The following is a 15,641-nucleotide window of genomic DNA, read 5'->3' as shown; positions in this document are numbered from 1 at the left end:
CGCAAGCGACACGTGCCGGTATCGGAGCTATCCTCAAAAATGTATTTATAGACAGCGTGCCGGACACAATCGATCGTCTGCAATGAGAGAATACACGGGACGATCGTCGATTCCTGACGGAGGACGTCGTAAATTGTCGCTGCCTCGGCCGCTGTCTTATATCCACTTTGTTAGTCCGTAATATCCCTATAAATAAATCTTCTCCCGCCCGCCCGTTCGACGTCCATCGACATGCCCGCGTAGGTACCCGCAACGATAATAATAATATTACACCGCATAACATTATTATACCGACCGGCAGCTACTACTTGGCTCCGTGGCACGCGTCCAGAGAATGCCGTGCCGGGCTCAAGCCAAATTTCGATAAAATAATTAACTCTTTGTTCCCGGCGCGCGAGGGTCTCCCCTTGCACAAAACTCAAAAGCGTCAACGGCGGACGCCCGCGGCGCGATGTGCTCCTTCATAAATTATATGGCCCGCGGTTTATAATCTATATTATCACCGGCCGCCGCCTGCTACTAGGGGTTCGTAAAATACGGTCGATATTGTTGTTCTTTTATTGTTATACGTATATTATTATAATAATAATAATGCGGCCCGCCATCTGCATCACCGCCTTGACGGCGGCAAATGTCGAGTACAGCTGTGTGTGTGTGTGTGTGTGCCGCAAAAGTACTGCGCGCCGAATGCTTTATGCCGCTATAATATTATGTGCTTTACGGCCGTGCCGGTAGTCGAACGGCGCACGGCGCCTGAGTAATTATTGCCGTGCCGCCGTCAATAATTTGTTCCTAGGTTCAACTCCGTCGTGTTCAATAATATAATATTGATAGATACACGCACACACGCACTCTAACTACATTATACATTTTAACATATAAATATACCTATTGTATATATCTGTATTGTACTCCCGAAGAGATACAGAGAGACAAAATGGCGTCAGATTGATGATAGCGATTTGCTTAATATATATTATTATAATTTTTTTTTAATTCTTTACTCTTCTAGCAACGATAAGTGTTTAAAACTTAAAAAAAATGAGTTCCATCAATCTGTGTATCGTTAATTATTTTTTAGTGTAATCGAACAATTGTTTTCTCCCCGGCGCGTTTCGCGTTTCGTCCACCTAAAGAGTGCCATGTAGTCCTTTAACGGTTTTTTAAGTGCGGTATAATTTTTTTTTCCATTATGTTTTAATTGCAATCCCTCCGGACTATGTCAATTGTTATTGTTGTTAATCAAACGGTTTTTTGAAAATATTTACATTGAATTAAAAGTTATATTTTGTTGTTGTTTTTTTGTTAATTGTTGAGTGATTTTAAAAAATTTTACTCGCACACGGCAGCGGGCGTTGATCGAAGAAAATGATGGCGTTTAACCACTATGGGTACAGCAGTTTGAGAAACGAACAGTCTAACAAGCGGCTGAGAACCGACTACGAGAACCAGGACGCACGGACCAACAGTACCGGTTCGTCGTATGAAGATGGCCGTCGCAAGAACGCTGAGACGCAGCCAAACCACATACTGCTTTTGACGGTCACCAAGGTGACGTATCCCATAAACACGGACGTCATACACACAATATCAAAGGACTACGGCAATGTGCTGCGCATAGTGATATTTAGGAAGCGCGGCGTACAGGCGATGGTCGAGTACGAAGAGGTGGATCAGGCGATGCGTGCCAAGCAGCTCATGGACGGCGCTGACATTTATCAAGGGTGCTGCACGCTCAGAGTGGAGTACGCTAAGCCGTCAAAGCTAAACGTCTACAAGAACGACTCTGAAACATGGGACTACACGACGCCCACTCCTGGAGAGAAAAAGTCCACGCCCTTGTTGCCGGATCCACCAAGAGCGCCGTTGATATCGACTAGACCCACATTCCCCAGGTTCGATTATGAGTGTAGGTCAGGTCTGTTGACGACACCCCACGATTTACCCAACAATAATTATGGGGACAGTTATCCCACGTCTTCTGGACGTTGTGTGCTAATGGTGTATGGACTGGACCCGGACAAAGCCAATTGTAATCGACTGTTCAATTTGTTTTGTCTGTACGGTAACGTGGTCAAAATCAAGTTCTTGAAGAGCAAGGAAGGTTGTGCAATGGTACAGATGGACAACGAAATGTCAGTCGATAGATGCATGGAGAACTTAAATAAGCTGACGCTCATTAGCGGCAATATGTTGTCGTTACAAGTGTCCAAACAGGTATATCTATCAGACATCATGGTACCGTACGATCTGCCTGATGGTTCTCCTTCGTTTAAAGACTATTCCAATTCGAAAAATAACAGGTAAATCATTATAATTCTTGTATACTTTCCGATTTATCACTAAAAAACATACTAATTTAGAAATGGTATTAAGACCATAAAAATATCAGTAAAAAAAAATTACTAAAATAGCTGCAATAATAACCTAAATTAAATAATGAAAAAATTATCTAAGTAAACAACAGTAATATAAAAAAAATGACATTACAATTTTTTTTACTTAAAACAAAATATTATCCTTTAAAAAAAAAAAAAAAACTAAAATTCTTTAAAACAAAACATTACAAGTTTTTAAGGAAAAATATTTGTGTTCTTAATTTGTTGTCTGTTTTCATCACAATACCTATAGAAAAACAACTAAATATTTAGTAAGACAATTTGAAATTTGATTTTTTGACATTTAAAAACACGACAATTTTTTAAAAATATACTTTATTTATAAGAAATACATTGGAAATTTAACTACTTAATCATGTTATTGAAATAAAAATTAAGGATTATTTGTTTAAATAATAGTTTTTTTTGTTAATATGTAATAATAATTACAGTTGTAATTTCTGACAAATCAAGCACTGTGTATTAATAAAATGTGCCGAAACTAATTTTGACTATTTTTCATTAAGAGGACGCTACCTACCCGTAATTTATCCATGAATAATGGTTTTGCGTAGTAGCCAAATACATGGAGTAGCCAAATACAATATTTACAATGGATAGAGAAAAACTTTGTCTACAGGATAGCGTTTTTAGTTTTTTGATAACTTAAGCACAATCAAAATTATTCATTCGTAAATATTCTTTATTTTTTCTTTTTTTAATTTGTTTATAAAAAAATATTAAGTATAGATATCGAAAAAATTTAATGGTACCTCAAAGATTCTTCTCTATGTATTGTGAAAATTTGGTAAATTTACTGTTAAATTTTTATATTTTGATATACAAAACAAGTACTTGTTTAAAAATATGTATTTCCATGTTGTATTGAAATAATAATATCAATAATAAATAAACAATGACTTTTGCAGATACCATTCAAATTCCAATGGTAAAAACAGGCGTCAGACTCCGTCGAGTGTACTGCATTACTTCAACGCACCACCAAACATATCAGAAGTAAATTTGAGCCAGACCATAACTGAAGCGCTGAAAGACTCAAACACTAAAATATCGGTGAAAATGTTTCCCCCCAAAGGATCCGAGGCCCGTAGCTCATCAGGGCTCGTTGAGTTTTCAGATATAGCTACAGCCGTCGAAGTAATCATGGCCGTCAACCATTGGCCTATCAAATGCGAGTCATCCAAGTTTCCGTACTTACTAAGACTATGCTTTTCATCGCTGCCCAAAGGAATAGGCAACGCAGAGTCTGCACAGTGACATCACGCTGCTGCTTAATTAACTACCGTATCTCATGTTTGTCAATTATTACAATTTAGTGCATATTATCAGGTTAATTTTATATTTTAAAGAGACGTTGACTATATTATATTACACATTTCCTATTTAAATATTTGGAAGGACTAGGGTTATAATAATTAACTTGTCACCCCTTCGATTGCCTGCCAAAAGTTGATTATTTTTTATTTATTTGATTACTTTTTCCTCTAAATGTTTTTTTTATGATCTAGACTTGTCAATTATAAACAAATTATCCATATCTTTTATAACCTATTTTACCGTGTAGGAATAAATCATTTTTTTTTCCTTAAGTTTTCGGTCTAATTTTTTGTTTTAATAAATATTCAATGACGGGGTGAATGGGTTGTGGGTCGAAACCATAATCTTACCAATATAAAAACTGTGGTCCTTATAAAAAAAAATGTTTTGAAACTATATATTTTGTCACAAAATGCTAATGAAGCGTGCACATTTTAAAACGATACTGAAATATATGATTCCTATTATTAATATTAATGTTATAAATTAATTATGGTATTGGTTCTATTTATTTCAGGGGGAATAATTTCCCTCCAGAGAATTAGCTTGATAGTAGATTGTTATTATACCATATAGATATATATATATATATGTAATACCTATTTAATAATGAAGTAAAGACGGTTCATTTATTATATTATAGTTAATTTGTTTTATAGAGCTAGAACTATAGTTGTTTTATGTTTTATAATTTTTGCAACAATTATAAATTATTTTAGTTGAATGTTTAAAATGTATATTAGATTAATAGTTAATTATATCAATTATTAGGTTGTATTTATTTTATTGTTAAATTTAGAATAAAATTGATTAAAAGGACTATTAAGTTACACCATTTCATTATTGTTATGTAATGTTTTAATTTTTTTACACCTAGAAATACTTTATCATATGTCGTTGTTGTAGAATTTTTTGTGGTATAGATAAATTTATTCAAGAGTTAATGTTTAAATTAATAAATAGGGAAGTTACCTTAAATTTATTATTGTCTATTGATAAAAAATATAAAACAAATATCTTCTTTTATATGAAACTCTCCAATTTTATTTTTATTATTATAATAACCAATATTGTACGAAATTTGAGTTTTTTGTTTCTCTTGTTTATCTATGCCACCGAGTAAATTCTTCATTGCACATCCTCTCAAACAAAGATACTACTACTAGCTATACTTTAAAAAATATGAAGTATTCATTTGTTCGTTTACAGTTTATTAATTAAGCCGGTGAAAATAAAAGTGGCGTAAGTCACATTTATGTTGTTTTTGAGAAATCGAAGGGTTTGCGTTCTGTATTTCACACAAGTCCATTAGCTAAAGAAATTTTAGGTGGCGCTCTCTCGCGGACAAAGGCACAACTTGACTTACTCTACTGACTAAATGACTCTTTTAGAGTATACTAATAGCACGATGTAGAGATCTTCTAGCGATATTACGGATTTTTTTATAAATTAGACTTACGTCACTTTCATTCTCAATTGAATCAGTGCTGATAATCCGGCTGTTATCATAAACGCGATTGAACAATAATACAAATAATAATTATAATACTAGTTATATATATATATATAAATATATAGTAGTTACTACTATAATCACAGAATATCATATGAAAACAGATTGATTACTAAAGATGTAAGTAAATAGTGAGCTGATAAGCACTCCACCGAAACCAGCGTGACCATGTTAGTCGGCCCAAAATTATCAAACTTTTTGTTTGCCATATTAAATTTAAAAAATTAAAAAATAAATATTACAGTTTTATATTTATTTTAATTTTTACTGTTCCCCTATATTGGCGCAATAGCAAGCATATTATATAGTTTGTACAAGGTGATCTTTTAATTGACATTATTTTTCTGACCAAAAAATGATTAAAACATATTTTTATGCTGGCTTGGTTCGAAATAATTACATTATTTTGATTGTTTATGTCTAATACAAAGTTTGTTTGAAAACATCAAAATATGTAGGTAAAGAAAATAATTGGTGTTATTCTATATTATTTAACAATATCATACAATTACTAAATAGTAAATACATACCTTTTTAGTATTATCCAAAGCTCTATATACTTTTGAAACTAAATACCAAACTAACTGATTTACTGGTTTCTATCAGCGCTTCTATTGTAATTAATTTATTTACTCTACAATAGACACTGCACTATTTATGTCGTGCAGAAAGATTGTATGTAAAGAAATAATTTATAAGTGAATGTGTTAAGAATGATACATTAATCATAGAAATATGCTTATGTTTAGCATAACAAATCCAATAAAAGAATATAATGTGTAGTATAGTAGTAGATTATAGATAAAAAAAATTGGCATGATAGCTAATTGTGATAACTGCTTGAGCTGGTGCCGGCTTCCACGGTTGGTATATATTTTCATACATGGACGAGAGTAATAAATTAATCTATTCTGTGTTGTTTCATTGGAAGACAACCGGTAGCCATGTTGGAAAAATTGATAATACGAGTCGCCGACAAACCCGTTCATTGTCGCCAAGGTTCACGTAGAATGTATATTTACAGTCGTCGCCCCACGCCCGAGTCGGCGGCATTTATCAGTAAGTCCACCCCAAACTAAATAGGTAAATTATAAAATCTACTACAAAAATGTTTTTATAAAAAAAATCGACAGCAGAATATTTGATTTTAAATGAATAACATAATATCAGTTAATAAATATTTACTAATAATTATTCGTTTGTATTAATCTATCATCTATTTAGTAAATAACATTTAATACGGTGAACCACTGGTTTTTGCGTTATCGCGCCGCCGCCCATAGAGTAATATTACTCTATGTCGTTACCGTACCAATTTATCGGGCACATAGAGTAATATAGAGACGACGTTTCGCCTATCTCAGGAGTGTAACTAATTTGAAGCCAAACCGTTCGGTCATTGATCCAGATCCAAAGTCACTTTAGTACTAGGACTGTCTGGTTGATGGATAAAATATGTATACATTTAATGTATAAGGTTCCCTCAACCAAATAATACATTACTCTATGATCAGGCAACGACTGTACTATAATGCTGGAAGCTTTGTGGAATGTAAACGTGTTTCAGTCACGCCAACAAATTCAAAATTAATCCCAATTCCCATATTATGTAATTTTTTATAAAAGACAAGAGTTTAGGAAAATATGTATACTCTGTTCGGAATAAGAACAGAGTATAGGTAGGGTATACATTAACATAAATACACACTTTTTTTACCAATATACTATTATGTGTATATTTTATTTTTGTGTTATGGGTGGTCTACAAGTGCTCATAATTATGTACATCTGCTAAAAAAATAAACATAGGTAGATGTTAAAAAAATCACTAATTAAAAAAAAAAAATGTATACATAGAAAAAAATCCATTTTGATGATATAAAATTCCAACTTAGAATTTTTTATTGGCTATTCTGCTTGACGCTTGTACATAGGAATGCATTAGAAGGACAAATACACTGTTTAGTATATAGCTTATAAGTATATAAAATAGATAGAAACATTAGTAACATTAGACTACGTATACTTTACTATAACGTTGGTATTTATTTACAGTGTCGATTTTATTAACTATCTTTTATTCATTTTTTTTTTAATTTATTAATTTTCAATCAAAGCCAATACAGTGAGGTTTGGGCATAGTGGTAGTAGAGTATATTGGGGAAGGGGGAAAGTATAAGTCTACAGAAATTATTATAACTGAAAGTGATAAATTCATTTTCAAATAAATGCTTCGATGCATATCTGTTGATATACAAGCATTGTCAATAATGTCCTTGAAAATGTATTTTTAGTAGGTATTAGTAAAGATACAATTAGGATTGATTTTGAGTCTATAATAATTTTTTGTCGTAATTACTAAAAATCGTATTTAATAGTTTTATTAAAATTATTTTCAGAAACCTGTTAAATGTTGATTCAATTCAGTCATAGTAACCAAGAAATTTACTACGGTCAAATTGTAATTTCCCCTTTTTTTGTTTTACCTTAATAAAAAAAAGTACGACTGCAAATGTTTGAGAAATTTGTATGTGTTCTAGATCTAGGCCCAAACTAAATACATCATCAGTAAGTCTAAACATTTGTTTAAAAAAAAATAAAACGTTTGTACCCCTTCTAGGAGGAAAGGATTTTAATATTTTTTTGATTTTTCTAAGTATATCCATAGTATTTTATCTGAAGAATATTCTATACAAATTTAGAATTAGTTTGACTATTGAGGAAAGATTTATAACGTGCTGTAATAATTTCAAGATGAAAAATAGGTACATTTCTTTGGTGTTTTTTCTCGATATAAAGGGTAAGAGGTGATCTTTTCAAATTATTGGACCATTAATTACATTAAAGCTAATATATAAGCACATTCCCTTGAAATTAAAAAAAAATATTATGACAAATAGATAAAGAATACATAAAATTGTTTATAATCACGTAATGTTATGTAATGTTTTGTAATACACAAACAGCTAGTTTTGTGTTTACACTTCCTGCTGTACCACAATAACCGGACGTTTACCAACCGAATTTCGTATAAGTTTTTAAATATATTCTTGCTATGATATTTGCGAATTTCATCGTCCTCAAGGCAAAAGGTATCAATCAATTTGTATACGTTCCATATTATACTAAACATAAATTTGTTTTGCATTAATTTGAATAGGAACAACTATTTAAAAAATATATATTTATGTTAATCCTTACAACAAGGACAAATTTACAAATAAAAAAATGGAAATCTTATATTGGGTAATTATGTATATATTTTTATGGAATAACCAAACCATAACATTTTTTTAGAATTTTTTTTATTCATATAATGAATACTAAAACGATAATAATAATATCATAAAAAAACTAAGCACAGTTCAAACCAAATAGTCTAAAACAGGACAGTAAGAAATTACCAAAGTGGAGTCTAGTATTCACAAAAAAAAAACACATCTTTAAAAAACCAGCATTTATTTTTACAATAAAACAAAAAATCATACAAAACATAATTTTTTCCGTTTGCTACGACCGCTGATAAACATGACGTTAATGAAGTAAAAAAATAATACACAATTTTAATTGACAGCGATTTAGAAAAGTTTTTCATCTAAATATAACTACGCATATTCTCTATTATTGACTAAAATAATTATCGTAGATACATTTTTTTTTATATTTAAAATAATGAGAACTTTATCTAGTGTCTCTCGTCGGTTTTTTTTATATTATTAGGTGCTTGTATTTAAGGTAAAAATTATGTTTTCTAAAAAATTGACAAGAGAACCTAGTTGAAGCTCTTCTCTTTTTAACAGTATGAACATTTATTTTCTAAGACCATTTCGCTCTGACCAACACGTTTTACGATTGTTTTTTTAAAGGGTATGTCGTCCTATTAACTACTAATTATGAGTAACCTTCGAAAAAAAAAAAAGATATTTAAATCATTTCACAAATACGATTTGTAATATGATTTACAAATCGTAAGTCAGCAGCAATAACGGAAAAATAAATTCTAGGTATTATTCCACGTGCGTTCTAAACCGATTATATTCAAATGATTTATGCTGTAAATAAATTAAAGCAGATTGATTTATTCGTTATTTATCTGTGTGTGAAAATCCATATTGTGGATACGCGTGTACAAGTGTTTCAGGTAGTACGGGATTATTGAGTCACATTTTAATAATAGTCCACCAAACGTGAAGGTTCTAGTGTTGGTCAATGTAGCCCGTAAATAGGATCAAAGTTTCGTTAAAAAATATATAAAACAGCTGCGGGTGATAAGTATTGAGAAAACCTTAAGTACAAATGTTGGATATATTATGTACAAGATGATCGCTATGATTTACTAATATAAGAAGATCAAAGTCCAGAAGTTTAAATACCCACAGATATCTTCTTACAAAGCGGGCTGTAATTGCATTATTGGCGGGACATTCAGTATATTATAAATAAATAATATTTTTTTTAACAAAAAGTTGAAAATATTAAAAAAATGATGTATATTTTTATTTGTTTGAAAATTAAAAAATGGATGTGTAAAACATGCCTAATGCTTATATTATAATATTCAATAGTATTATTTTAAATTAGTAATTATAGTTGTATAACTTATAAGCACTTCCAAAACTATGACCCTGCGAAGGCCCCGCGATGTCAACGGCCGCTAACAAAAAAACAGCATTTAAATAATGGCTTTCCTGTCACATAACATATATTTAATAAATTTTTGCTATTTTTAATACTTACACACACACACGCGCGCGTAATTAAAAACTATAAGGCCAAAGTATCAGATTTGACATTAAATTTTCTACTCTGTTTTCCTCCATTTACATAGACTTGGTACACAATCGCACATGTATTCACATATATACAACATACATTTTCTAGTCTTGTTCTGGTTAAGTAAAAATATTTTGAAAAATTATTTAAAACGGGTATAAAATACAATTATTATAATTGTTTTTACTCATTCGAGTAAAGGAGGCCGTACAAAAGAATGTAAAAGTATAGAATTTTTTTAAATTATTATTATTATTATTATTTCTAGCGTTGATACGAATCCGAAAAAGTATTAGTTTTATAATGTGTCTTTACTCTTTACCCCCTAAACAAAACAATAAGTGACAACTTTAGTGGCAACCTATTTTCTATCCTTAGGGAAAAACAAAAAACAAATTACACGTTTTTTTAAATGTCAACTTGACTTTCTATAATATTGAGTAAAATGGTTAGATCTAGTTGAAATTTATAAGTAATATTTATTTGGTGTCCCCCGAACAGGGCGGGTTTCGAAGTTTTTTGTTTTTTGTATTTTTTAGCCACAGTTTTAGAACTTGAGTGCTGAAAATTAGAAGATAACTTACTTAAGCTAAAATCTGATATTCAATTAGATATCAGCGACCCCAAAAGTATGTAGTTTACCCAATATTTTAGAGTTAAATCCAGAATTAGATTTGATGCGGAGCTGAGAATGTATTAGTTTTACAATGATGTTTTTCTTTTGTATCCACCAGTATATTTTAAACCCGAATGAGTACAGTAAGAAGTTAGATCAAAGCAATTATTAAATCTAAAAATGATTTCATTACAATCGAACACTTCGATAGAAATCTGCAAATAGTAAAAATTTGTATTACTAATTCATATTAATAACATAAACGAACAACAGCTATAAATTAATTATAAACACACATATTATCCCATCAATTTAATCAAATGCCCAGACATTTTTCTAACAGAACAGATTAAAAAGCATACAGTTTTTTATTTTTTCGTTTTTATTTTCCACAGACTAGATAAATATGATTATGCTTACCGGTTGATAAATTATTATTATTATTTATTATTTTAAATATAGAGTAAGTTATAACTTTACACTCTATAATTGTTAGTTAAAAATTGTTTAATTATTACCATATAAAGTACCATAAAAATTTTATAATTTAAAAATAACACAAGCTAATAAATAATTTAAAAAGTGCCTACTGCAGTAAAGAGCATGTCTGATATATGTTAGGTATTAAGTCCTCATGATTATAAGATTTATCTAAATAGAGTAGATATTCGTTGTAATAAAACTAATTCGAAGTAAATTCTTAAAAAAAAAAAGATAAAAAATTAGTTGTTTTTTAGTTATCTTTAACACTAGGATAGTTGATAACGATTGTGAAGTATAGTAAGTAATTAATTATTTTTATCAATCACCGATACTTATTCGGTTTACCAAGTGCACTTAAGCCTGTTATCCGAGCCACGGGTTTTCACAGTTTAACTGGAAAGTCACTGGGGCGTATTTTGTAAGATTAGAATACTCAGCAGTTCAACAAAATTGGAAAAAAAACGTTTGTAGGTTGATGTCATATAAGTCATCGATATAGTAGATATATTGCAAATCGCAATTACATTTTAAATACCAATTTTATTTGTTTACTTCATAAATAATATTATACGTAAATAAATAGTCTTCATTTTATCATTTTCGACGCTTATAATTATTGTTATGGGAGTCAAAACATAATTATTTTATGTGTTGCACAGTCACGTTACTATATTGTTCAAAATCTATCCAACGATAAAACGTCTTCAAGATTTACATAAAAAAACTTACAAAAGTGAAAATCCGTAATGTTTTGCAAACTTCTTAATTGTGTGTATTATATTTATCCTATTCTAAAAATACAAAATCAGTAGTAACATGTTAAGATAATAAAAACTCAAGATTTTTAAACAATTACAAACTTTTAAATACAAATATTTATTTGACAATATTGTTTTTGTTATTATACTGTTCGTAACATCCTGAACCCACCCAGAATAATTTTGAAATACGCCATTAAATTTGGCAAGTATATTGTATAGGAGAAGACCTTGTTTTTTTTTTTACATAGTTCAGCTAAGTACAGAAGTGTAGGAATATTTACAAACAAATAGTATACAATAATCACATAGGTATATTATGTACTTCACAAATTTTTTTCGGTTATTATGTCCTCCTCTTACTCGAGGGCCCCAGTCCCAGATCCCATTACAACAGTTAAAAGCTTGCCTAGAATCGTGGTACACAGAATCGAACTGTTCCTTTAATCATCACCTACCATTCGCTCGTTCATAACCGTGGTTACCATGGTTACAAACAAAGTGTTTATTAAGGGTTAGCAACGAAAAGTATATCGTATTTAAAGTAGAAAATTCGTGTTTGAGGCCATCCTTAGGGGTGGAATTTTCGAAAAGTACCATGCCAGTTAGCTTCGCGGGAGTGGACTCAACAACTTCCAAAAGTTTCATGGCGATCGGATGAATGGTGTATTAATGCATAAAGGATATTCATTTATATATATATATATATATATATATATAGATTAAAAAAAAACTTTAACTTGAATATAAATTGATCTCTCCTTGTTTATGCTTGCCGCAATCTGTCACATATGTAAACCTTATCCTACACAGCAAAAATATATTCTAAAAGTACAATATTTCTTATAATAATTATTACAATAATTTAAATTCATATTTTGACAGGAAATATTACTGATAACAAATATTTATATAATAGTTCGTAAGTACCTATTAAAATAATGTTTTAAAATGCTAAGGGAATATTTTTAAAACATTTGCTTTATTAATTTTAATTTCCTGCCAAAGCACAATTAAAAAATATGCGCGCAGTATTAAAATATAGATGCATCTTATTATAAAATATTATAATTTAAAACTATAATTTTGATGCGTGGCAACTACATGAACGGACACCAGGTCGGAAGAGAACAATGTAGGCACTAGGCAGAAGAAGGGGTTACTCGGCATCCGTCAATACTCAGACTTGGCTAATACTCTGATTAAGAGAGTCCGCTGTTCGATAGTCATTATAATTGATTCATTAACATAAATACATATATTCATTTTCAACTAGTTTTACATCCGGAGAGCACTGATTGTGAGCTTCACCGGGCAATGACAGACGGCAATGCGTGACAATTAATATCGTTCCCAATACTTATTTTGGTAACATCATGAAATAATAGGAAAATAGCTTTTAACTCCGTCTCAGCTGGATTTGGTCCTATAGGCTCTTTTTAATGTTAAAAAAAAAAGATATCTAGTTTTAAGTTTTTCTTTTAGACCTAACGGTAGGAATATTTTTATTATATAAAAAACGCTTTGTCAGTTTCAAAAATGTATTTTTGGGGATCAAAGCGGTGGCTCTGACTGGCAAAATTCGGCGAGAGCGCTGCCAGGAGAAACAAGCGACTGTGGTGGTTTAGAATAAAAAAACAAATAAAATTTCAATCGATAGACAATATTATATTGACGGCGACTGGCAAGTCGTAATTGACAGCAGCAGACAGCCGACAGACAGGTACAGGTTTTTTTTTCCGCTAATTTTCCCCAACCGACCCCGCCCGCGTTATTCGCGTATCGCGTGACGTCGTGCGGTTCGTGACCGACCGGACGATTCGGCAACGGCGCGCGTCCCGGTAACCGCGACGTTGCCGGGCCGTATACCTTGTTTATAAACAACACACTTCCCCTCGACGCATGTATATATTATTATAATACCGTTCGTCTGTTGTGTTTACGTTTCCCCTGCCGCCGTCGCCAACACCCGTCGCGGCAAGTTCTGCTGCCACCGCCCCGGTCGACGCGGCGGCTGCTGGCTGGCTGGCTGGCAGGCTGACGAAATAACCTTGGCCCCTTACGCACGTCCGCCACCAGGCGATCACTACACTGCGGCACCAGCGTAATGTCGGTGGTGCGTACACGATAATAAATAATAATAACAAAATAATATATTATTTACAATAAAATATTTATTATATTATCGCCGACGCATCCACTAATAAAGTGATAATATTATTGTATTTTTATTATTATTATTATTGTCGCGTGCGCGTTTTAAGACTTGAGCTGTCGCCCAATCGATTTGCGCGGTGGTGTCGTGTCCATGGTGCACGTTTGATAATAATATAGTTTTTTCGGTTTCTACTTTCTACACACAACGAACATCCATCGCCGATCCGAACGACGGTAAAATCGAAAAATCGTCGAGTCGCTCCTGGGAAATCCGTAATCGGCTGCGCTCCTTTTGTTGTCGCCGACTGGTCGTAAGCAAATACGAATACAACACATACACACACACACACACACACGGGCGCGTGTAGAAATTGCCGTGTTTTGTCTGCGTGTGTATTGGCACCAAAACAATAACAAGCGGAGCTACTGCTGTTGTCGCCGCCGCCGCCGCTATTGCCGTTTTTCTGTTGCCCCTACCATCGGGTACAGTTCATTTTAGAAAGACAACACACGTACAACACACTTGTGCCGGTATTCATCGTATTCATCTGCTTTGCTGTTGGCCACTATACGTACGACGATATCTACCTACGCCCTTTTGTGCTGCTTTTTCACTTATCACTGCCGCTAACGCGATAGTTGGCCATTTCGTCAACACCGACCGAGTTCGTTTCGTTTTAATAATACATATTATTATAGTTGCTGTTTCACTTTGTCTGTGGTTCGAGTAGATACAGCACAACAATAATTATTGTGATATAATTTTGTGTCGGGGTTTTTTTTTTTTGTTAAAACAATTTACTTATGTATGCTACTAGTGTCGATCAATAAGTATTTACCAACGACTTTGTGATGTGCGATACGATGCCTAGGATGACGTCCGCTGAAGAAGCGAAACTACTATCGTTGGACGTTGAGCACTTAGTGTCCGAGATCAAAGAAAACCTCAGACTCTCCGGATTCAAAACGCGAAGACACCGCTCGCACTTTGCACGAGTTCAGCCGTACGCCAAACCTGTCGCATGTGAATCGTGTTCACAAAAAAGACTATGTCGATGCGACGATGACGAAGATACTCAAGATCCCGACGACCCATACGAGATGCTTCAAGTGTTGCTGCGGGAAGGTAGTCTCATCAAAGAAGCTGTGCGACGTTTGCAAATAGGTCTTTCGCCCAAACAAAGGTATTACTATGAATCTGATGAAGAGTCGTCCAGAAGCCCAAAGTTTCGGTACTGTTGAAAAAACTCTCCCTGATCTATATACGTTTGGTTCCTTTTGTACGATATTCATTTGCGTGTACATAAGATGTTCAGTATTTATTGACTAGAAAATAATTTAAGTAAACAACTAATACGTTCTGGGAATACCACTCGTCTATAACAATTTACTATTTTGAATTATCGAAATTTAATTACTACTATTTACCAATAAACTTACCTCAAAGGACAAATTAAATACCTATCAAATTCATTTTCTGTGTACAATTTTTCGTAAGGTTTTGTTAAGGTAAATTATAATGTTCACATAGCTCTTGTTATTCATTTTAATATGAATCCATAATTTTGCCTTAAAAAAGTGTATTTTGTATCAATAAAAATTGTTTAGAAGATTGGAATAATTTC

At 32.3% G+C, this 15,641-nt stretch overlaps 2 protein-coding genes across 2 annotated transcripts; both read left to right on the top strand.

The window, feature by feature from the left end:
• Positions 1-500: 500 nt before the first annotated feature.
• On the top strand, positions 501-4,427 carry LOC126845794 (heterogeneous nuclear ribonucleoprotein L-like). Its single transcript, XM_050584694.1, has 2 exons — positions 501-2,303; positions 3,308-4,427. Exons 1-2 carry the CDS (start codon positions 1,369-1,371, stop codon positions 3,654-3,656), a joined length of 1,284 nt encoding a protein of 427 aa, XP_050440651.1. The 5' UTR covers positions 501-1,368; the 3' UTR covers positions 3,657-4,427.
• A 10,462-nt stretch (positions 4,428-14,889) lies between these two features.
• On the top strand, positions 14,890-15,258 carry LOC126845867 (uncharacterized). Its single transcript, XM_050584856.1, has one exon. The coding sequence runs from the start codon at positions 14,890-14,892 to the stop codon at positions 15,256-15,258; it is 369 nt and encodes a 122-aa protein (XP_050440813.1).
• Positions 15,259-15,641: the final 383 nt, after the last annotated feature.

This window comes from Adelges cooleyi, unplaced genomic scaffold, assembly GCF_023614345.1.
Source record: "Adelges cooleyi isolate 19-005CV unplaced genomic scaffold, UGA_ACOO_1.1 ACOO_flye_CR_arks_rails_tigmint_CR_PRNA_8, whole genome shotgun sequence".
NCBI lineage: Eukaryota > Metazoa > Arthropoda > Insecta > Hemiptera > Adelgidae > Adelges > Adelges cooleyi.
Note: the sequence above shows the minus strand (reverse complement) of the source record. Positions and strands in the feature narration are given on the sequence as shown.